The 24,183-nt window shown below is 44.3% G+C and overlaps 1 protein-coding gene across 1 annotated transcript in view; it reads left to right on the forward strand.

Annotated features, from left to right (window-relative positions):
• The first annotated feature begins 4,467 nt into the window (after positions 1-4,467).
• The window catches only part of polr3b (polymerase (RNA) III (DNA directed) polypeptide B), a 100,293-nt gene continuing 80,577 nt past the window's right edge, over positions 4,468-24,183 (forward strand). The window contains exons 1-8 of the mRNA XM_068050213.1: positions 4,468-4,613; positions 7,131-7,163; positions 9,566-9,622; positions 9,719-9,783; positions 14,379-14,454; positions 18,625-18,725; positions 18,816-18,907; positions 23,451-23,568. Of these exons, the coding sequence (XP_067906314.1) occupies positions 4,542-4,613; positions 7,131-7,163; positions 9,566-9,622; positions 9,719-9,783; positions 14,379-14,454; positions 18,625-18,725; positions 18,816-18,907; positions 23,451-23,568 (614 nt within the window). The 5' untranslated portion in view covers positions 4,468-4,541. The remainder of the gene's footprint in view (positions 4,614-7,130; positions 7,164-9,565; positions 9,623-9,718; positions 9,784-14,378; positions 14,455-18,624; positions 18,726-18,815; positions 18,908-23,450; positions 23,569-24,183) is intronic.

Consider the following 24,183-nt stretch of genomic DNA (forward strand, 5'->3'; position numbering starts at 1 on the left):
CAACTGCACTACCTTCATCTATCTTCCTTGTTACTTCTTCAAAAAATTCGATCAATTTGGTCAAACAAAATCTTCCTTTAACAAATCCATGCTGACTATCCTTGATTAACCTGTGCCTTTCTAAATGACAGTTTATCCTGTCTCTCAGAACAGATTCCAATAATTTGCCCACTACTGAGGTTAGACTGACTGTAATTATTCGGTCTATCCCTCGCTCCCTTTTTAAATGGAGGTACAACGTTAGCAGTCCTCCAGCTGTCTGGCACCACACCTGTATCCAGTGAGGACTGGAAAATGATGGTCAGACCTTCTGCTATTTCCTCTCTTGCTTCTTTTAACTGTCTGGGGTACATTTCATCTGGGCCTGGTGATTTATCAACTTTCAAGGATGCTAATTCCATTAATATGTCCTTTCTCCCTGTGTTGATCACATCCACTTCTTCACACTCCTGCTCCTGAACTACAATATCTGCATCGTCCCCCTCTTTTGTGAAGACAGATGCAAAGTATTCATTAAGAACCATACCAATATCTTCCGCTCCTACACATAGGTTACCTTTTTGGTCCTTTATGGGCCCTACTCTCTCCTTAGTTATCCTCTTACTCTTAATGTATTGATAAAACATCTTTGGGTTCACATTGATTTTGCTTGCTAATATTCTTTCATGCCTCTCTTTGCTTTCCTGATTTCCTTTTTGATTTCACCCCTCCACTTTCTATACTCCTCTCGACATTCTGTACATATCGGACATAAGCTTTCCTTTTCTGCCTTATCTTATTCTGTAAACTCCTTGACATCCCTGGGGCTCTAGATTTGGTCGTCTCACCCTTTTTCTTTGTGGGAACATGTTTACTCTGAACCCCTTGAATCTCCCCTTTGAATGCCTCCCACTGCTCTGACACTGATTTACCTTCAAGTAGCTGTTTCCAGTCCACTTTCGCTAAATCACTCCTCAGTTTAGTAAAATTGGCCTTGCCCCAATTGACAGCTCTAAATCCTGTTCTATCTTTGTTCTTTTCCATAATTATGTTGAAACTGACTGAATTATGATCACTATCATCAAAATGCTCTCCCACTGCCACTCCTTCCACCTGCCCATCTTCATTTCTTAAAACTAAGTCTAAAACTGCTCCCTCTCTTGTTGGACTTGCTACATACTGGGCAAAAAAGTTCTCCTGAATACATCTCAAGAATTCAGCTCCCTCTATTCCTTTCACACTAAAACTATCCTAGTTAATATTGGGCTAGTCAAAATCCCCTACTATTACTGCCCTATTGTTCTTGCACTTCTCAGAGATATTGGGTATGTTGTGGTTTATTGCAAGGGGAATGAACTATAAAAGTAGGGAAGTTTTGCTACAGCTGTACAGGGCGTTGGTGAGACCACATCTGGAGTACTGTGTACAGTTTTGGTCTCCTTACTTAAGAAAGGATAAAATTGCATTAGAAACTGTTCAGAGAAAGTTCACTTGACTGATTCCTGTGATGAAGGGGTTATCTTATGAGGAAAGGTTGAGCAGGTTGGGCCTGTATCCATTGGAGTTTAGAAGACTAAGAGGTGATCATATTGAAACATTATAAGATCCTGAGGGGTTCTGATGAAGGGTCACTGACCTGAAACGTTAACTCTGCTTCTCTCTCCACAGATGCTGCCAGACCTGCTGAGTATTTCCAGCACTTTCTGTTTTTATTTAAGATCCTGAGGGGACTTGACAGAGTGGATGCTGAGAGGATGTTTCCCCTGATGGGAGAGACTAGAACTAGGGGACACAGTTTAAAAATAAGGGGTCTCCTATTTAAGACAGAGATGAGGAGAAATTTTTTCTTTCAGAGGGTCATTAGTCTGTGGAATTCTCTTCCCCAGAGAGCAGTGGAGACAGGATCATTGAATATTTTTACGGATTCTTGATTGTGAAGGGAGTGAAAGGTTATAGCAGGTAGACAGGAAAATGGAGTTGAGGCCGAAATTAGATCAGCCATGATCTTATCAAATGGTGGAGCAGGCTCGAAGGGCTGAATGGCCTACTCTTGCTCCTAATTCATATGTTTGTATGTTTTCAGCATGGAAACAAAATCCATAAATTCGAATGTGATTTTTTTTCACGAGGAGAAATACAATACAAAAATGATTGGCATCACTGCCCAATACAGAGTTAAGTGAATATAATAGGCATTTTGATCTGACAGATACAGTGCGAGGAGCCCAATAGTATTATTTGATTAGTCAGTATCTGTAAACAGGGCTGACAGATTCTTGTTTAGGAGTGTGCAATCTTCAGAGTTCTGCCTCAACCATTAACCCTGACAGTGTAGCGAAATTCCAGTGTGCGGATTTGAAATGAAAATAAGAATTGGACAGGGTTTATAATGTGCCGGTGTATAACTGGCATGTGTGTAATGGGCAGAGCGTATAATGGGCAGGGTGTGTCACAGTGGGGTATATAATGAGCAGGGTGTATAATGGGCGGGTGTATATGGGAGGGTGACTAACAGGTGTATGATAGAGAGGTATATAATGGGAAGGTAACGGGGAGGTGTATAACGGGGAGGTGTATAACGGGGAGGTGTATAACGGGGAGGTGTATAATGGGAAGGTAATGGGAGGTGTATAATGGGGAGGTAATAGGGAGGTGTATAATGGGGAGGTGTCTAATGGAGAGGTGTCTAATGGGAAGGTAATGGGGAGGTGCATAATGGGAAGGTAATGGGGAGGTGTATAATGGGGAGGTGCCTAATGGGAAGGTGTCTAATGGGGAGGTGTCTAATGGGAAGGTAATGGGGAGGTGTATAATGGGGAGGTGTCTAATGGGAAGGTAATGGGGAGGTAAGGGGGAGGTGTCTAATGGGGAGGTAATGGGGAGGTGTATAATGGGGAGGTGTCTAATGGGAAGGTAATGGGGAGGTAAGGGGGAGGTGTCTAATGGGGAGGTGTCTAATGGGAAGGTAATGGGGAGGTAAGGGGGAGGTGTCTAATGGGGAGGTGTCTAATGGGAAGGTAATGGGGAGGTAAGGGGGAGGTGTCTAATGGGAAGGTAATGGGGAGGTGTATAATGGGGAGGTGTCTAATGGGAAGGTAATGGGGAGGTAAGGGGGAGGTGTCTAATGGGGAGGTGTCTAATGGGAAGGTAATGGGGAGGTAAGGGGGAGGTGTCTAATGGGGAGGTGTCTAATGGGAAGGTAATGGGGAGGTAAGGGGGAGGTGTCTAATGGGAAGGTAATGGGGAGGTGTATAATGGGGAGGTGTCTAATGGGGAGGTAATGGGGAGGTAAGGGGGAGGTGTCTAATGGGGAGGTGTCTAATGGGAAGGTAATGGGGAGGTAAGGGGGAGGTGTCTAATGGGGAGGTGTATAATGAGATCCTATATCGCCAGTTTATTGACTGTGGTGAAATTGGAATATTGTGTCCAGTCCTCGGCCCCACACTTTAGAAAGAATGTCAAGGTTTTGGAGAGGGTGCAGAGGAGATTTACCAGAACAATATCAGGGTTGAAGGACTTCAGTTATGTGGAGGGACTGGAGAAGCTGGGGTCTTAGAGCAGAGAAGGTTGGGAGATTTGACTGAGGTGTTCAAAATTTTGGGAATGGCTTTGATGAGTAAATAGGGAGAAACTGTTTCCAGCGTCAGGAGGGTCGGTAACCAGAGGACACAGATGTCATGTAATTGGCAAAAGAACTCGAGGAGCAATGAGTTTACACAACGAGTTGTTGTGATCTGGAACACGCTGCCTGAAAGGGCGGTGGAAGCAGATTCAGTAGTAACTTTCAAAAGGAGAACTGGATAAATACTTGAAAAGGGAAAACTGCAGAGCTATGGGGGGAGTGGGCGTAATTGGATAGCTCTATCAATGAGCCAGCACAGGCACGATGGGCTGCATGGCCTCCTCCTGGGCTGTAAGATCCTATGAAAATGCGACGTGTTTTCACGTTAATGACTTTGTTTTGCACCAATGAGAATCCTGAGCTTACGACGGTAAAAAGAACCAGAACTGTGGGGTGATCGGGGAGGGTTCGGGCTACTGAAAGCTGAATTTGAGCAAAAATAACATCAAACTAATCAACCAGCTGTTGCCAGGTTGTCCCTGCACTATTCCACCATGTGAGCCATCAGTCTTTCAGTGGGAAGTGGAATTCCCGGCCTCGGTTTGAGAGTTAATCTGTGACCAAGGTGGATAATGTTTAGTTAGCATCCCTAAAAGAATTGATATCCTGGAGATTCCTGACACAGTCTGTGGGGAAAATACACAGCAGCTATATTAGCATGTGAAATATGAAAAGACAGGTTAATGATTTGAGGTGAGCAATTCACCAGAAGCTCCAGCAGCAGATTCCAGTCCTCGGGCCGAGGAGGGAATTCAGCTCCAGGGCAGCCAGGGCAGCCTGGGCCCCGGACCCTTTCTCCGGGGCCGCGGGTTCCGCCTGCACCACTTTCCGGGGACTCACTTCCGCCTGCACCACTTTTCCGGGCGGCACTTCCGCCCGGACTGGTTTTCCGGGCCGCACTTCCACCCGGAACGGTTTTGACGGCGGATCCAAGGCCGCCATGGAGACGCTGATGGATGAATTCGGGGATTTGGATCCCGGAGCGCTGGCGGCGCCGGTCCGGGAGGTGGAGGTGAGGGAGGTGGTAAGGAGGGAGGGGAGTGGTGGGGGAAAGGGGAATGGGTGATGTGGAGGGAGGAGGTGGTGAGAGGGGAAGGGGGAGTGAGTGGAGGAGTGGGCTGGGGGGAGGGGAAGTCACTAATGGGGAGGGGTAGTGAGGGCAATGGGAGGGAGAAGGGGAGGTGAGGTGGATGGGGGAGCAGGCGAGAGGGGAGGATGAGGAGCTCGGGTGGGAGGAGGGGGAGCAGGAATCTCTTCTGCCTTCTGTACCTTCCTTCTCTTTTACTCTTCCTTTCTCGTGTAATTTTGTATTTGACTGGGAGAAACTTCAAGGAACAGTGAGGTTGTTCATGTTGATTTCTTTATAATGAGCAATCTTTTGAAATTGTTTCTGATCTAGAAAAGCTTTTTCATAAAGATGCTGTTCCTTAAAATGACACATTAAAGTAAAGGACTTGCATTTATATAGTGCCTTTCACGACCACCGGACGTCCCAAAGTGCATTACGACCGAAGTATTACTTTTGGAGTGTAGTCACTGTTAAAGGAAATGTGGCAGCCAATTTGCACACAGCAAACTCCCGCAAACTGCAATGTGATAATGACAAGATAATCTGTTTATTGGCCTGAATACTGGGGGAAACTCCTTGCTCTTCTTTGTAATAGTGCTGTGGAATCTTTTATGTCCACTTGATGGGCAGACGGGGCCTCGGTTTAACATCTCATCTGAAAGACGGCACCTCCGACAATACAGCACTCCCTCAGTACTGCACTGGAGTGTCAGCCATGATTTTTGTGTTCAAGTCCTGGAGTGGGACTTCAACCAACAGCCTTCTGACTCAGAAGTGGGAGTGCTCCCAACTGAGTCACGGCTGACACGCTAGAATCTGAGTGCTCGACTCCAGTATCCCACAGTCTGAAATATCCCTTTTTTTTGGTGTGAACATTCCATCTTGAACAAACTTTTTGTAATTAAAGGTGTAATCTGTTTGCCTACAATGGGCAATTTACAGAAATCCTTCTCACTGGCACACACGCAGCTACAATTACTTCTAGCTGTTCCTGCATCCTGCACAATATTGTTTCGCCAATATTCACATCACAGGACACAGTGGCTGTCTTGGAGGGAGCAGGGAAGGTGCTGAGGAAGGGCTTCTGATTACTCCCTTTGTGTCATTCCTACGGCATCAACAGTTTGCATTCATATAGTGCATTTAATGTAATAAACATCCTAAGGTGTTGTGCAGGAGCGTAAATCAGACTGAATTTGACAGGAAACCTCATAACATATTGGGACAAGTGACCAAGAGCTTCTTCAAAGAGGTTGGTTTTAAGGTGTGATTTTCAGGTGGAGAAGTTTAGAGAGTCAGTTCCAGAACTTTAGTACCTTTGTAGCTGAAGGTCTGTTGCTGCAGGAGCTCCTCGGGGTAGGGTCCCAGGCTGAGCCATCTTCAGCTGCTTCCATCAATGGCCTTCCCTCCATCATGAGGTCAGAAGTGGGGATGTTTGCTGATGATTGTACGATGTTCAGCACCATTTGTGACTCCTCAGATACTGAGTATCAGGCTTTGGCTGATACTCGTGCTCCTAATTCATATGTTTGTAAGTCAGGAGTGTGATGGAATACTCTTCAGGAGTAGGCCACTCGGCCCCTTGAGCCTGCTTCGCCATTCAATAAGTTCATGGCTGAACTGATGAGTGCGGTTCCAGCAACTCTTAAGAAGCTCGACGCCATTCAGGACAAAGCAGTCCACCTGATTGGCACCCCATCCACCACCTTCATTATTCACTTCCTCCACCACCGACACACTGTGGCAGCAGTGTGTATCATCTACAAAATGCACTGTAGCAACTCACCAAGGCTCCTTCGACAGCACCTTCCAAACAGTGACCTGTACCACCTAGAAGGACAAGAACAGCAGACATGTAGGAATACCATGGGAGCACCTGCAAGTTCCCCTCCAAGCCACACACCATCCTGACTTGGAACTATAGCGCTGTTCCTTCACTGTCACTGGGTCAAAATCCAGGAACTCCCTTCCTAACAGCACAGTGGGTGTACCTGCTCCAGATGGACTGCAGTGGTTCAAGAAGGCAGCTCAAGAAGGGAGAAAATTTAAGAGCAATAGAGGTTTCAGAGGTTTGTAGGGCTGGAGGAGCTTTATAGTTTACTACACATTTTATACTTGCTGCCAAGTGACGAGGAGAGCCGCTGCACTGACTCTGAATGTTCAAGAGTGAAACCAATTAAAAGATAGAAAATTATACCATTTACTCTGGTGAACAAGGGCTGAGTGTTTATCCTGTTCACCTTTCTTTCAGTCAGATTTGGTGTTAAATTAGAAGCCTTGTGATATTCCAAGAGCTGTTTTCAGTTGGTTTGCCATGTAAAGACCTCAACAATTGCTCTGTGCCGTCTCCTACCTGGAAAGTTGTGGCAAGGAGAAAATTTCTTCTCTCAGCTTCAATAATTATGGCAATGTTTCACTGTGCAAGTTTTCTTTTAAAGTATTGATGCTTTTTTTTTATAGGAAAAATGGAAGCTGCTTCCTGCTTTTCTGAAGGTAACGTTGAAACTTTCTTATCGCTGTTGTTTTGGATAAGGTGATGATGCCGCCACCTGCATTTAAGATTGGCATCAAATTGGCAATGGTAGCCTTGAGGACAGGTTCATAGAGTGTATTGGGGGCAATTTCTTAGAACAACATGTTGTGGAACCAACGGGAGAACAGGCTATTTTAGATCTGGTGATGGGTAATGAGACAGGATTAATTAATGATCATTTAGTAAAGGATTCTCTAGGGAAGCGTGATCATAACATGGTAGAATTTCGCATTCAGTTTGAGGGTGAGAAACGGGTCTGAAACTAGTGTCTTACACATAAATAAAGGCAATTACAAAGGTCTGAAGACGAAGTTGCCTGCAGTGGACTGGGAAAATAAATAGGTAAAGCAGTAGATATGCAGTGGCACACATTTCGTAATTCTCAACAAAGATGTATTCCATTGAGAGAGAGAGAGACTCTATGAGAAGGATGAACCATCCGTGGCTAGCTAAGGGAAGTTAAGGATATCAAGTTGAAATAAAATATATACAGTGTTAGAATAATGCTAGGCTAGAAAATTGGGAAAATTTTAGAAACTACCAAATGCTGACCAAGAAAGTAATAGGAGAAAAGCAGTTTGAACGTAAACCAGCAAGAAATATAAAAACAGACAGTAAGAGTTTCTACAAGTATATAAAAAAGGAAGAGAGAAGCTAAAGTGAGCATTGATCCCTTAGAGGATGGGACTGGGGAATTAATAATGGGAAACAAGAAAATAACAGAGACTTTGAACAAATAATTTTTATCTGTCTTCGGGGTAGAAGACGCTAAAAGCATCCCAAGAATAGTAAACAATCAGGGGGCGAAACTTAAAACAATCCCTATCACTAGAGAAAAAGTACTAGGAAAAGTAATGGCACTAAAGGCTGACAAGTCCTCTGGAACTGATGGCCTGCATCCTAGGGTCTTAAAAGAAGTGGGTGTAGAGATAGTGGATGCATTGGTTCTCATCTTCCAAAACTCCCTAGATTCTGGAAAAGTACGAGCGGATTGGAAAACCACAAATGTAACGCCCTATTCAAGAAAGGAGGGAGACAGAAGAGAGGAAACTATAGGCCAGTAGTGGAAATCTGGCAGACACTCTCAAAAATCTTTGAATGCTGGGCACCAATTGGAAATTTTCAAGATTGAGATTGATACACTAACCCAAAAAGCTGTATCAAAGGTGGGTAAATGGAGTTGAGTGGCAGGTCATGATCTAATAGAATGGTGGAGCAGGCTCGAGGGGCTGAATGGCTTCCTGTACTTTATGTTCCCATGCATCGCTTTTTTTAATGATGGGTTATGATACAGACCTGCAGCACAGGAGAAAGCCATTCGGCCGATTGAGTTATAGTTATACTGCACAGAAACAGGCCCATTGTGTGTGTGCCGGCCATCAAGCACCTATCTATTCTAACCCCATTTTCCTCAAATCCCCTCTAAACATCCTGCCCTTTACCTTAAATCTATGCCCCCCTGGTTAATGACACCTCCACTAAGGGAAAAAGTTTCTTCCTATCTATCCTAATAATGCCCCTCATAATTTTGTATCCCTCAATCGGGTCCCCCCTCAGCCTTCTCTGCTCTAAGGAAAACAACCCTAGCCTATCCAGCCTCTCTTCATAGCTGAAATGCTCCAGCCCAGGCAACATCCTGGTGAATCTCCTCTGGACCCTCTCCAGTGCAGTCACATCCTTCCTATAGTGTGGCGACCAGAACTGTACACAGTACTCCAGCTATGGCCTAACTAGCATTTTGTACAGCTCCATCATAACCTCCCTGCTCTTATATTCTATGCCTCGGCTAATAAAGGCAAGTATCCCATATGCCTTCCTAACCACCTTATCTAACTGTGTTGCTGCCTTCAGCAATCTATGGATAAGTACACCAAGGTCCCTCTGTACTTCCTAGAGTCCTACCATCCATTGTATATTCCCTTGCCTTGTTAGCCCTCCCAAAATGCATCACCTCACACTCCGCAGGATTAAATTCCATTTGTCATTGCTCCACCCATCTTACCAGCCTATCTGTATCGCCCTGTAATCCAAGGCTTTCCTCCTCACTATTTACGACACCACCAATTTTTGTATCAGCTATGCCAGTGCTAACTCTTCAACTGGAGCTGCCTGCTCCAATCCCAGGCATTTTCCTGTATCCTTTTTATAATCCTTATCCAATTCCCTTTTAAATGATGTCGTCTCTGCCTCAGCAGTTCCTGTGGTGCATCATTCCATGTTCTCATAACTCTCCGTGTGAAAACATTCCTTCTGCGTTGACTCAGTTGTCTTCTTGTACTTTCTACTGTTCTGAATTCCACTTCATTTATTATTTAATGGGTTCAGTGACCGCAAAGATTTACGTTTGATTTTTTCTTTGCAGGTCAAAGGCCTGGTGAAGCAGCACATTGACTCATTCAACTACTTTATAAATGTCGAGGTAAGAATGTTAGTGGCACTCGGCAGTCCAACTCTATACTTCTGCCCCATCCGGCACCACTCATTCTGCTCACAGCCTCTTCTGCTTTCTCCATAGATTAAGAAAATCATGAAAGCCAATGAGAAGGTGACCAGTGATGCTGATCCAATGTGGTATTTAAAGTTAGTGTCAGAGGCTAATTGTTTTCCAAAGACTGAGTTTTATTTTTGTAAAGGGCAGTTAAGAGTCAACCACATTGATGGGGTTCTGGAGTCACATGTAAGCCAGACCGGGTAAGGATGGCAGATTTCCTTTCCTGAAGGCCATAGTGAACCATCTGGGTTTTATGATGATCCGGTACTTTTTATTCCTGATTTATCTAATTCGTCAAATTTAAATTCCTCAGCTTCATGGTGGGATTTGAAGTCATGTCTGCAGACCATTGGGATTACTAGTCCAGTAACACAACAACGATGCTACTGTATCCCATAGCTAGTTGGTTTAATTCATGTAGCATTGCCATGTTTGACTTGCCCACTTCAGTCCAATGCCAAGGTGTCAGCAGTGGCTCAATGGGTAGCATTCTTGCCTCTGAGTCACAAGGTTGTGGATTTAAGCCCCACTCCAGAGACTTGAGCACAAAATCCAGGCCGAAACTCCCAGTGTAAACCGAGGCCGTGCTGCACTTTAGGAGATGCCGTCTTTTGGACGAGACATGAAACCAAGGTCTCATCTGCTCTCTACCGTGAATGCAAAAGATCCCACGGCACTTTCTGAAGAAGAGCAGGGGAGTTCTCCCAGTGTCCCGGCCAACAGTTTTTATGCCTCCCTCCCTCTGATGAAAATGGGTTGGACTTAAGGCAACCATGGAATGGGGTTATTGCCAATGAGAGAGAAAAGTGTTTTGAAAGGATTACTCTTGCCGTTTTTTCCATACATGTACAGTTTTGCAATCCTTCCTGATGTGTAAATCGTGTGGATCATGTTGACCCTTTATTTACCGTCTGTGTAGATCTGTTAAGTTACTGAGTGTATCATGGTAGAAACACTGTACATCAGCAATTTTCAAACGTTTTTGGTTGAAGAATCCTTTTTTAAATGGATTAGTATCAAAATCATAATGCTACAACATACTCGTAAGATGCAAGTGTTGAATATAAAGAGTGTTTTAATAATGCTTTTAAGAAAACAAGTAATTACTTACAGTAATAATTTGAAGACAATTTCACTGATGTAAGCAGTGATAACATGCGAAATAGGAGCTGGAATAGGCCATTGGGTCCTTAGTGTGTAAAAATAAGAGGGTAATTATATTAGGTGATTTCAACTTTCCCAACATTAATTGGGGTAGTCATCGTGTTAAGAGAGAGGAGTTGATGGAGAGGAGTTCTTAAAATGTATACAGGAAAACTTTTTAGCTCGATATGTAGAGGATCCAACAAGGGAGGGTGCAGTGCTGGACCTAATTCTGGGGAATGAAGCTGGACAGGTAGTTGATGTGTTGGTGGGGGAGCATTTTGGTGATAGCGACCACAACATGGGACAATTTAAGCTTGTTATGGAGAAAGAAATAGACAAGTTGCAAAAAAAGGTTTTGGATTGGGGGAGAGCGAATTTTAGTAAAATAAGACAGGATCTGGCCAAGGTAGACTGGAAAGAGTTACTTGTCAGGAAATCTACAGAAGAGCACGGGGGGCATTCAAAAAGGAAATGGGGAGGGTACAGGCTCAACATGTTCCCTCTATGGTAATAGGTAGGAGCAACAAGCCCAGAGAACCATGGATGACCAGAAACATTCAGAGTACGATGAGAAGGAAAAGAGGGGCTTTTAGCAAATACAAGGAGAGCAAATCAACAGAAGCATTAGTGGAGTACAGAAAGTGTAAGATGGAGCTTAAGAAAGCAATTAGGAGAGCAAAGAGGGGATATGAGAAAGCACTGGCTGGTAAAAGTAGGAAAAATCCCAAGATATAAGTATATCAATGGGAAGAGGATAACCAGGGAAAGAGTAGGATCCATTAGGGACCAAGGGGAAAATCTGTGGGTGGAGCCAGAGGACATTGGTAGGGTGTTGAACGAATACTTCACATCTGTCTTCACTCAAGAGAATGAGGATGTAGATATGGAACTTGGAGAGACTGTGAGGTTCTTGAGCAAATTGTCATAGGGACTGACAAGGTATTGGAGGTTTTGGAAGGCTTAAAAGTGGACAAATCTCCAGGTCCGGATGATTTGTGTCCCAGGATGCTGTGGGAGGCAAGGGTGGAGATTGCAGGGGCTCTGACCCTAATTTTTAATTCCTCTCTGGCCACTGGGGAGGTGCCAGAGGACTGGAGAACAGCTAATGGGGTCCCATTATTTAAGAAAGGTTGTAGAGATAAGCCAGGGAACTATAGACCAGTGAGTCTCACGTCAGTGGTAGGGAAACTATTGGAGAAAATTCTGAAGGACAGAATCTATCTCCACTTGGAGAGGCAAAATTTGATTAGGAATAGTCAGCATGGTTTTGTCAGAGGGAGGTCATGCCTAACAAATTTGATTGAATTTTTTGAGCATGTGACCAGGTGTGTAGATGAGGGTAGTGCAGTTGATGTAGTTTGCATGGATTTCAGCAAAGCCTTTGACAAGGTCCCACATGGGAGACTTATCAAGAAAGCAAATGCACATGGGATACAAGGTAACTTGATAAGGTGGATTCAAAATTGGCTTAGCTGTAGGAGACAGAGAGTGATGACAGACGGCTGTTTTAGTGACTGGAAGCCAGTATCCAGTGGCGTACCACGGGGATCTGTGCTGGGGCCCGTATTGTTTGTCATTTATATAAACGACATAGATGACTATGTGGGGGGTAGGATCAGTAAGTTCGCAGATGACACAAAGATTGGCCGAGTTGTTAACAGTGAGGTGGAGTGTCTTAGGTTACATGAAGATATAGACGAGATGGTCAAATGGGCAGAAAAGTGGCAGATGGAATTTAACGCTGAAAAGTGTGAGGTGATGCACTTTGGAAGGAGTAATGTGACACGGAAGTATTCAATGAATGGGCTGACACTGGGAAGTTCTGAGGAACAAAGGGACCTTGGCGTGTTTGTCCAGAGATCTCTGAAGGCAGAAGGGCAGATTAATAGGGTGGTGAAAAAGGCGTATGGGACACTTGCCTTTATCAATCGAGGTATAGATTACAAAAGCAGGGAGGTCATGTTGGAGTTGTACAGAACTTTGGTAAGGCCACAGCTGGAGTACTGTGTGCAATTCTGGTCGCCACATTATAGGAAGGATGTGATTGCATTGGAGGGGGTGCAGAGACAATTCACCAGGATGTTGCCTGGGATGGAACATTTAAGCTATGAGGAGAGGTTGGAAGGCTTGGGTTGTTTTCGCTGGAGCAGAGAAGACTGAGGGGTGACCTGATCGAGGTGTACAAGATTATGAGGGGCATGGACAGGGTGGATAGGGAGCAGCTGTTGCCCTTAGTTGAAGGGTCAGTGGTGAGGGGCAGGAGGTTTAAGGGGGATTTGAGGAAGAACTTTTTTACCCAGAGGGTGGTGACGGTCTGGAATGCCCTGCCTGGAAGGGTGATAGAGGCGGGTTGCCTCACATCCTTTAAAAAGTACCTGGATGAGCACTTGGCGCATCATAACATTCAAGGCTATGGGCCAAGTGCTGGCAAATGGGATTCGGTAGACAGGTCAGGTGTCTTTAATTCATCGGTGCGGACTCGATGGGCTGAAGGGCCTCTTCTGCACTGTATTATTCTGTGATTCAAGCCTGCTCTGACATTCATCAAAATCAAGGCTGATGTTTTACCTCAACATCACCTTCCCTCACTATCCTCACATCCCGTTATTCCCTTAGTATCCAGAATTCTGTCTACCCCTGCGTTAAGACAGACCAGACAAATCAGAGATAAAGGATAAGTGTGATCCCACTAAGATTCTAGTCCTCGTCCACTGAACTGGTTTTATTGTGGTTGAAGATTATCTGGTAATGGCGTAAATACCCAATCAGTTCACAGATCACATTTCATACAAACAGCTATTGACAAAGTCAGTATCAACAGCAGCCTCACCATATTTAGATGTTTAACAAGCTCAAGGCAGTTTTCAATTTTATTTTTAAAAGAAATTCCACAAACATCCAAGTTTCCTTCTCTCCAGTTCTATCACTCACTTGAACATGACATTCCCGGGAATATATTACAGACCTGTGCAAACCTAGCCTAGTTTGTCATTGTTAATCATTCAAAGAATTTACATTATTGCAACATAGTGGAAGACTTAAGTAAGACAAACTGACAGCTTTTCCATGCTTCCAAGAATCAAACCAGCAAGAGATTAAACAAAAAAATTTGCTGGAAATACTGGGCAAGCCAGGCAGCATTATAATGGCACTTGCTCACTGTATGGGTCCAAATTGAATGCACTTTAGTGTCACAGCAACAGCGACCTCCCACCTCCCCTCCCACAAGACTCTCTTCCAAAAACCGTGGCAGCTGAGGTAGTCATCACCGTGAAGAAGGCCGAATATTCAGGAGCGGACATCTTGTCAGCTATTCGTGTGGGACGAACACTAAAAACCGTTAATTTACACAAAGTGGGCGGTTTTCCTTTTCTTTTCCTTCTTACTCTGCCCCCCCACCCCCTCCCCCCTTTTTTCTCTCTCACAATAGTGCCATGGGATCTTTTGCAACTACCTGCAAGGACAGATAGGGCCTTGTCAAATATGTGTGGATTTGCTACTGGTATGTTTCTTTTAATGAAAAATATGTTTGTTGTAGATACCTGAATATTTATGTGGGAATCCCAGATGTTGAAGAAAGTTTCAATGTAACCAGGCCTGTTGCTCCACATGAGGTACTTTATGACTTGTGATAAATTCTTAATGGAAGTGTTAATGATTTCTGATTATTTACACTTTATAGAATCATAGAAAGTTTAAGGCACAGAAAGAGGCCACTTGGCCCATCGTATCTGTGCCAGCTGAAAAACGATCCACCCATTCTAATCCCACCTTCCAGCATTTGGTCTGTAGTCCTCCTGCAGCTTACGGCACTTGCGGTACATATCCAGACTCCTTTTAAATGAGTTGAGGGTCTCTGGACCCCACCACCCTCTAGGTGAAAAAGTTTTTCCTCATCTCCCCTCTAATCTTTCTACCAATCACTTTAAATCTATGCCCCCTAGTCACTGACCTCTCTGCTAAGGTGAATAGACCCTTCACATCCACTGTATCCAGCCCCCTCAAAATTTTGTACATTTCAATCAGATCTCCCCTCAGCCTTCTTTGTTCCAAGGAGAACAACTCCAGCCTATCCAATCTATCCTCATAGCTGCATTTTTCCAGTCCCGGGAACATCCTTGTAAATCACCTCTGTACCCTCTCTAGTGCAATTATATCCTTTCTGTAATGAGATGACCAGAACTGCACACAGTACTCAAGTGTGGCTTAACCAATGAGTTATACAGTTCCAACATAACCTCCCTGCCATTTGGGACCTTGTCAAAAGCCTTGCTAAAATCCATGTGGACCACATCAACTGCACTACCCTCATCTATCTTCCTTGTTACTTCAAAAAATTCGATCAAGTTGGTCAAACAAGATCTTTCCTTAACAAATTCATGCTGACTATCCTGATTAACCGGTGCCTTTCTAAGTGACAGTTTATCCTGTCTCTCAGAATAGATTCCAATAATTTGCCCACTACTGAGGTTAGACTGGCTGGCCTGTAATTATTTGGTCTATCCTTCGCTCCCTTTATAAACAGAGGTACAACGTTAGCAATTCTCCAATCCTCCGGCACCACACCTGTATCCAGTGAGGATTGGAAAATGATGGTCAGACCCTCTGCTATTTCCTCTCTTGCTGCTTTTAACAGCCTAAAATACATTTCATCTGGCCCTGGTGATTTATCAACTTTCAAGGATGCTAATCCCATGAATACTTCCTCTCTCCCTATGTTTATCACATCCAATACTTCACACTCTTCCTCCTTAACTACAGTATCTGCATTGCCTCCCTCTTTTGTGAAGACAGACGCAAAGTATTCATTAAGAACCATACCAATATCTTCTGCTCCTGCACATAGGTTACCTTTTTAGTCTTTTATGGGCCCTACTCTCTCCCTAGTTATCCTCTTACTCTTAATGTATTGATAAAATATCTTTGGGGTCACATTGATTTCGATTGCCAATATTCTTTCATGCCCTCTCTTTGCTTTCCTAATTTCCTTTTTGATTTCACCCCTCCACTTTCTATACTCCTCTTGGCTTTCTGTAGTATTGAGTTCTCGGTGTCGGACATAAGCTTTCCTTTTCTGCCTTATCTTACCCTGTAGGCTCCTTTACATCCCTGGGGCTCTAGATTTGGCCGTCCCACCCTTTTTCTTTGTGGGTACGTGTTTACCCTGAACCCCTTGAATCTCCCCTTTGAATTTCTCCCACTGTTGTGACACTGATTTACCTTGTAGCTATTTCCAGTCCACTTTTGCTAAATCACTCCTCAGTTTAGTAAAATTGACCTTGCCCCAATTGAGAACTCTAACTCCTGTTCTATCATTGTCCTTTTCCATAATTATGTTGAAACTGACTGAATTATGATCACTACCACCAAATGCTCTCTCACTGCCACTCTTTCCACCTGCCCATCCTCATTTCCTAAAACTAAGTGTAAAACTGCACCCTCTCTTGTTGGACTTGCTACATACTCGCCAAAAAAGATCTGAATGCACCTCAATTCTTTCCACACTAAAACTATCTCAGTTAATATTGGGGTAATTAAAATCCCCTACTATTACTGCCCTGTTATTCTTGCACTTCTCAGAGATTTGCCTACATGTCTGCTCTTCTATCTCCTTCTGACTCTTTGGGGTCTTTAGTACACTCTCAGTAATGTGATTGCCCCTTCTTTGTTCCTTAGCTCAATCCATATGACCTCATTTGATGAATCTTCTAACATATCATCCCCTCCTCACAACAGTAATAGTTTCCTTGATCAAAATTGCTACTCTGCCTCCTTTCTTATCCCCCTACCTATCGCATCTGAAAACCCTGTAACCAGGAACATTGAGCTGCCATTCCTGTCCCTCCTTAAGCCATGTTTCTGTAATGGTTATGATATCATACTGCCACGTGTCTATCTGTGCCCTCAGCTCATCTGCTTTATTTGCTATACTATTAGTCGAGGCTGTTTTTTAAAAAAAAATATTCATTCATGGGATATAGGCATCACTGCAAAGGGCAGCATTTATTGCCCATTTCTAATTGCCTTTGAGAAGCTGTTGGTGCACTGTCTCCTTGAACTACTACAGTCTGTCTGGTGAAGGTACACCCATAGTGTTGTTAGGGTGGGAGTTCCATGATTTTGACCCAGCAATAGTGAAGGAATGTCTAATATATTCCCAGGTAAGATGGTTTGTGACTTGGAGGGGAACCTGGAGGTGATTGTGTTCCCATGTGCTTGCTACTCTTGTCCTTCTAGGCGGTAGAGGTTGTGGGTTTGGATGTGTCGGCGAAGAAGCCCTGCTGAGTTGTTGTGCTGCATCTTGTCGGTGGTACACACTGCAGCCACGGTGTGCTGATAGTGGAGGGAGTAAATGTGGATTTTCTTTTATTCGTTTGTGGGATGTGGGCGTCGCTGGCTAAGCCAGCATTTATTGCCCATCCCTAATTGCCCTGAAACCGAGTGGCTTGCTAGTCCATTTCAGAGGGCATTTAAGAGTTGCTGTGGGTCTGGAGTTGCATGTAGACCAGAACAGGTAAGGATGGCAGATTTCCTTCCCTAAAGGGCATTAGTGAGCTGGATGGGTTTTTACAACAATCGACAATGGTTTCACAGTCACCATTAGACTAGCCTTTAATTCCAGATTTTTATTAATTGAATTCAAATTTCACCATCTGTCATGGTGGGATTTGAACCCATGTCCCCAGAGCATTAGCCTGGTCTCTAGATTACTAGCCCAGTGATATTACCATTACGGCACCGCCTCCCCTAGTGTCGAGCTTCGAGTGTTGTTGGAGCTGCACTCGTCAAGACAAGTGGAGAGTATTCCATCACACTCCTGACTGCGGCTTTGTTAGATGGTGGACGGGCTTTGGGGAGTCGGGGTGAGTTACTCGCCGTAGAATTCCCAGTCTCTGACCTGCTCTCTTGTAGCCACAGTATTTATGACTGGTCTAGTTCAGTTTTTCGTCAGTGATGACCCCGGGTGTTGATGGGGGATTTGGCGATGATAATACTGTTGATTGTCAAGGGGAGTTGGTTAGACACTCTTTTGTTGGAGATGGTCATTGCCCAGCACTTGCGTGGTGCAATGTTGACTCGGCATCAGAAGCTACGTGTTGCGATCTAGGGCTGGAGGAGGCAGCAGCGATGAACAGAGGATTAAGGTGGGGACTTGTAAATTGAAGGTTTTGAAGTGGAATGAATATTTTTGAAATAGTGTTGAGGATGCTCCATCCTCTGCAGCGGTTCAAGAAGGCAGCTCACCACCACCTTCTCGAGGGCAATTAGGGATGGGCAATAAATGCTGGCCTGGCCAGCGTTGCCCACATCCCATGAATGAATAAAAAAAAAAAGTGATGTGACTAATATGCAGGGCCTTGTACTCCTGCATTTCTGCTCGGAGCTACTGCATATTGGGTGTGTTAATATTCTCACCACTTCAGTCCCTTATATGGTGTTCAGTATCTTCCCCGCACTCATCCAGTGCCATTGAAGCAGTTAATTCTCCAAATTATTTGATGGGAATAATCAGAGTTATTATATTCACCTCAAGGTGGGAAGGATTATGAGTGCAAAGAGATTATAATTGTGGGCGATTAGCATAAGTAGAAGCAAACCAGGTGAAGAGCTGGATAACCACATGAATTGTACGTTGGTAAAATAGTTCATCTCGGTGACAATAACTCGAGTCTGCAGTCTTTTCTAACTTTGGCCCCAGGAACAATCTTAAATATAGAGACGGTGTACTGGTACTGTACTGAATGAATGAATAATTGCTGTTTATGTACAATTTCTATGTTCAGTGTCGGCTGAGAGACATGACATACTCTGCCCCGATCACAGTGGACGTAGAATACACTAGAGGAAGTCAGCGAATAATACGCAATGCATTACCCATCGGCAGGTAACCAACAGCCAACTAAAAGTTTCAGCCGTGTTGAATATTTCCTTCCTAATTGTTTTGCGATAATATTTGATTTTGTTTCAATCCCAGGATGCCTATAATGCTACGGAGCTCTAACTGTGTGCTTACGGGGAAGACCCCAGCAGAATTTGCAAAACTGAATGAATGTCCTCTAGACCCAGGTAATTAATGAGGATCCATGTAACTGCACCTTTCACTCTCGGTGTATTGGAGCTCTGTGAACCCCATTCGTAAATGCCTGTTTAAGTCACGAGCGATTTATGCTGTTGATTGCAGTAGATTAATTATATCCTGTTGAGGGAGTGCAACAAAGGTTCACTAGCCTGGGTCCTGGGAAGAGGGGATTGTCCTATGAGGAGAGATTGAGTAGTCTATATTTCCACACATTTAGAAGAATGAGAGGTGATCTGATTGAAACATATAAAATTCATAAGGGCTTGACAAGGTAGATGCTGAGAAAATGTTTCTCCTGGCTGGGGGTTCGAGAACACTGGATCACACTCTCTGAATAAGGGGCCAACTATTTAGGACTGAGTGAGGAGAAATTTCTTCACTCAAAGGGTTGTGTATCTTTGGAATTCTCTACCCCAGAGAGTTGTGGATGCTCAGTCATTTGAGTATCTTCAAGTCAGCGTTTGATAGATTTTGGGGTACAAAGGGAATTAAAGTATATGGCGATAGTGCGGGAAGCTAGAGTTGATATAGAAGATTGGCCATGATCTTATTAAATAGCGGAGGAGGCTCGAAGAACCAAATGGCTGATTCCAGCTCCTATTTCTTATGTTCCTGTGTACCAGTCAGCGAATGTTTAATCTCAGCAGCATGCATTTCATAAACTCCTTCATGTTCTGTACAGTTTTTAAAAAAACTGGAGACTATTCATTTCTATCAAATTGAATCAGACAACAACTTGCACTCAGTTAATGCCTTTTGTGTGGAAAAATGTCCCAAGGCATTTACAGAGACAAAAATGGTCCTGAGCCAAAGAAGGTGATTTTAGGAGAGGATGGGAACCGGAGCCACAGATCAGTGGATGGGGTAGCTGTTGAACAGGCAGATACCGAGTGCAGAGAGTCTGTCAGGAAGGTTAGACAATTGACAGGGCAAAGTTGCAGCCAGTACGATGGGTTGAAGTGTGTCTATTTTAACGCAAGAAGTGTCAGGAATAAGGGTGATGAACTTAGAGCGTGGATCAGTACTTGGAGCTGCGATGTTGTGGCCATTACGGAGACGTGGATATCACATGGGCAGGAATGGATGTTGGATGTTCCGGGGTTTAGATGTTTCAAAAGGAATAGGGAGGGAGGTAAAAGAGGTGGGGGAGTGACATTGTTAATCAGGGATAGTATCACAGCTGCAGAAAGGGAGGTCGTCGAGGAGGGTTTGTCTACTGAGTCATTATGGGTGGAAGTCAGAAACAGGAAAGGAGCAGTCACTTTGTTGGGAGTTTTCTATAGACCCCCCAATAGCAACAGAGACATGGAGGAACAGATTTGGAGGCAGATTTTGGAAAGGTGCAGAAGTAACGGGGTTCTTGTCATGGGTGACTTCAACTTCCCTAATATTGATTGGAACCTCCTTAGTGCAAATAGTTTGGATGGAGCAGTTTTTGTCAGGTGTGTCCAGGAAGGTTTCCTGACTCAATATGTAGATAGGCCGACTAGAGGGGAGACTATGTTGGACTTGGTGCTTGGCAACGAACCAGGCCAGGTGGCAGATCTCTCGGTGGGAGAGCATTTCGGTGATGGTGATCACAACTCCCTGACCTTTACTATAGTCATGGAGAGGGACAGGAGCAGACGGGATGGGAAAATATTTAATTGGGGGAGGGGGAATTACAATGCTATTAGGCAGGAACTGGGGAGCATAAATTGGGAACAGATGTTCTCAGGGAAATGCACGACAGAAATGTGGAGGTTGTTTAGGGAGCACTTGCTGCGACTGCTGGATAGGTTTGTCCCGATGAGGCAGGGAAGGGATGGTAGGGTGAAGGAACCTTGGATGACAAGAGATGTGGAACAGCTAGTCAAGAGGAAGAAGGAAGCTTACTTAAGGTTGAGGAAGCAAGGATCAGACAGGGCTCTAGAGGGTTACAAGGTAGCCAGGAAGGAACTGAAGAATGGACTTCGGAGAGCTAGAAGGGGACATGAAAAAGTCTTGGCGGGTAGGATTAAGGAAAATCCCAAGGCGTTCTACACTTATGTGAGGAACAAGAGGATGGCCAGAGTGAGGGTAGGGCCGATCAGGGATAGTGGAGGGAACTTGTGCCTGGAGTCGGAGGAGGTAGGGGAGGTCCTAAATGAATACTTTGCTTCAGTATTCTCTAGTGAGAGGGACCTGGTCGTTTGTGAGGACAGCGTGGAACAGGCTGATATGCTCGAATAGGTTGAGGTTAAGAGGGAGGATGTGCTGGAAATTTTGAATGATATCAGGACAGATAAGTCCCCGAGGCCAGACGGGATATACCCAAGGATATTACGGGAAGCGAGGGAAGAGATTGCTGCGCCTTTGGCGATGATCTTTGCGTCTTCACTGTCCACTGGAGTAGTACCGGATGATTGGAGGGTGGCAAATGTTGTTCCCTTGTTCAAGAAAGGGAATAGGGATAACCCTGGGAATTATAGACCAGTCAGTCTTACGTCGGTAGTGGGCAAATTATTGGAGAGGATTCTGAGAGACAGGATTTATGATTATTTGGAAAAGCATGGTTTGATTAGAGACAGTCAGCATGGCTTTGTGAGGGGCAGGTCATGCCTCACAAGCCTTATTGAATTCTTTGAAGATGTGACAAAACACATTGATGAAGGAAGAGCAGTGGATGTGGTGTATATGGATTTTAGCAAGGCGTTTGATAAGGTTCCCCATGGTAGGCTCATTCAGAAAGTAAGGAGGCATGGGATTCAGGGAAAATTGGCTGTCTGGATACAAAATTAGCTGGCCCATAGAAGGTGGTAGTAGATGGAAAGTATTCAGCATGGAGCTAGGTGACCAGTGGTGTTCCACAAGGATCTGTTCTGGGACCTCTGCTCTTTATGATTTTTATAAATGACTTGGATGAGGAAGTGGAAGGCTGGGTTAGCAAGTTTGCCGACGACACGAAGGTTGCTGGAGTTGTGGATAGTGTGGAAGGCTGTTGTAGGTTGCAACGGGACATTGACAGGATGCAGAGCTGGGCTGAGAAGTGGCAGATGGAGTTCAACCTGGAAAAGTGTGAAGTGATTCATTTTGGAAGGTCGAATTTGAATGCGGAATACAGGCTTAAAGACAGGATTCTTGGGAGTGTGGAGGAACAGAGGGATCTTGGGGTCCATGTCCATAGATTGCTCAAAGTTGCCACCCAAGTTGATAGGGTTGTTAAGAATGCGTATGGTGTGTTGGCTTTCATTAACAGGGGGATTGAGTTTAAGAGCCGCGAGGTTATGCTGCAGCTCTATAAGGCCCTGGTTCGACCATACTTGGAATATTGCGTTCAGTTCTGGCCACCTCATTATAGGAAGGATGTGGAAGCTTTAGAGAGGGTGCAGAAGAGTTTTACCAGGATGCTGCCTGGACTGGAGGGCATGTCCTACGAAGAAAGATTGAGGGAGCTGGGGCTTTTCTCATTGGAGCGAAGAAGGATGAGAGGTGACTTGATAGAGGGGTACAAGATGATGAGAGGCATAGATAGAGTGGATAGCCAGAGACTTTTTCCCAGGGTGGAAAGGGCTATCACCAGGGGGCATAATTTTAAGGTGATTGGAGGAAGGTTTTGGGGAGATGTCAGAGGTAGGTTCTTTACACAGAGAGTGGTGGGTGCGTGGAATGCGCTGCCAGCGGTGGTAGTAGAAGCAGATACATTAGGGGCATTTAAGCGACTCTTGGATAGGTACATGGATGATAGTAGAATGAAGGGTAGGTAGTTAGTTTGATCTTAGCGTAGGTTAAAGGTTCGGGACAACATCGTGGGCCGAAGGGCCTGTACTGTTCTATGTTCTATGAACAAAAGCTTGGTTAAAAATGTGGGTTTTGAGGGGAGAGACAGTTATATATTATACATAATGATGAACTGGGGAGAGAATTATCAAGTCAGCAATGAGCAGGCTCCAGAGATTTGGGATGGCAAAGAATGTAAGGAAGATCGGAGAAGAACAGAGATTGGATGCAGAGATATGGGCTGTTTTGGAATTGATGAAGGGCTCGTGGGGTTTGATTTCTGAATAGGGTGCTTACTTTTATCTCAGAAATATTGAGAAATGGAGGAAAAACACTTGCATTTATGTATTGGTTTTGTCACATTTCTCAGAAGTATCACAAAGCAAGGCTACTGGCCAGTTGCTGGAAGGTGGGATTAGATTGGGTGGCTAGTTTTTCTGGGGCTGAATGGCCTCCTTCTGTGTTGTAATTTTTCTATGGTTCTAAAGCAGTTCACATTCAGTGAACTATTATGGTTTAGTGTCTTATGCAGGCAAAGGTGACATAGCAAGATCCCACAACAGCAGTAGAATGAGCAGCCAGTCATTCAGTATTTGGTGCTGTAGTTGAGGGCACAGTGTTTGACTGAAAACTGGGAGGTTTCTCTGCGCTTCAAGTGGAGACTAAATACATGGAGAGATGGAAGGAATATCTGGTTTTGACAGCTAATTTTAAGTTTGTGCCTTGCTGGAACAATTTCCCAGGCAATATAAAACTTAATGTCTCTCAGTAAACATTTATGGTCTCTTGTAGGGGGCTATTTCATTGTTAAAGGTGTCGAAAAGGTTATTCTCATCCAGGAACAGTTGTCAAAAAACAGAATAATTGTGGATGCTGACAGAAAAGGAACTGTTGGTGCCTCTGTGACCAGGTACTGTGGTGTTCTAAATTAAATTATTAATGTACAATTCAGAGCCATGTGCACTGACGAATGCACACTTAATCCTTAAATATGCAAGATCTCATATGTTTTCCATCCAATATTGAATTATCGGAAATGATCGCTACATTAGAGTGAATCTGTTCATTGTGTTATCGGAGCAGTGAAAATCAGCTATATTTATTTTGACCATTTTTAATCTAGCCAAATTGTCTGAAATCATTCTCGTGTTGAAATTAAAGCTACAGCCATATATGCTGTGATTTGTGTCACAAGTTGCATTGGTTTGAATACCAGAATATAACTGTCCAGTTAATTTCCATTTATTTCTCTGGTTTGTATATTGAGAGTATTTTTCACTGGGTGGTGCAGTGCATTACACACTAGTCTTCACCTCTAGAACCTGGGTTCAGATTGAGTTCAGACAGTCTCTTGTGTCTGTTAGATGGGGGATGAGTTTGGACAGTCTCAGTCCGGTTCCTGGTCAATGCTGCTCTGCAACCCAAAACACCAGTACATCTGCACTATAGGACATCATGTTGGCAATCTCACTTATGGACCCCCAAAGAAAATTGGCGCAATAGCACAGGTGCAGTGAAAGTCCTG

This window comes from Heterodontus francisci, chromosome 18 (genome assembly GCF_036365525.1).
Source record: "Heterodontus francisci isolate sHetFra1 chromosome 18, sHetFra1.hap1, whole genome shotgun sequence".
NCBI classification, from domain to species: domain Eukaryota; kingdom Metazoa; phylum Chordata; class Chondrichthyes; order Heterodontiformes; family Heterodontidae; genus Heterodontus; species Heterodontus francisci.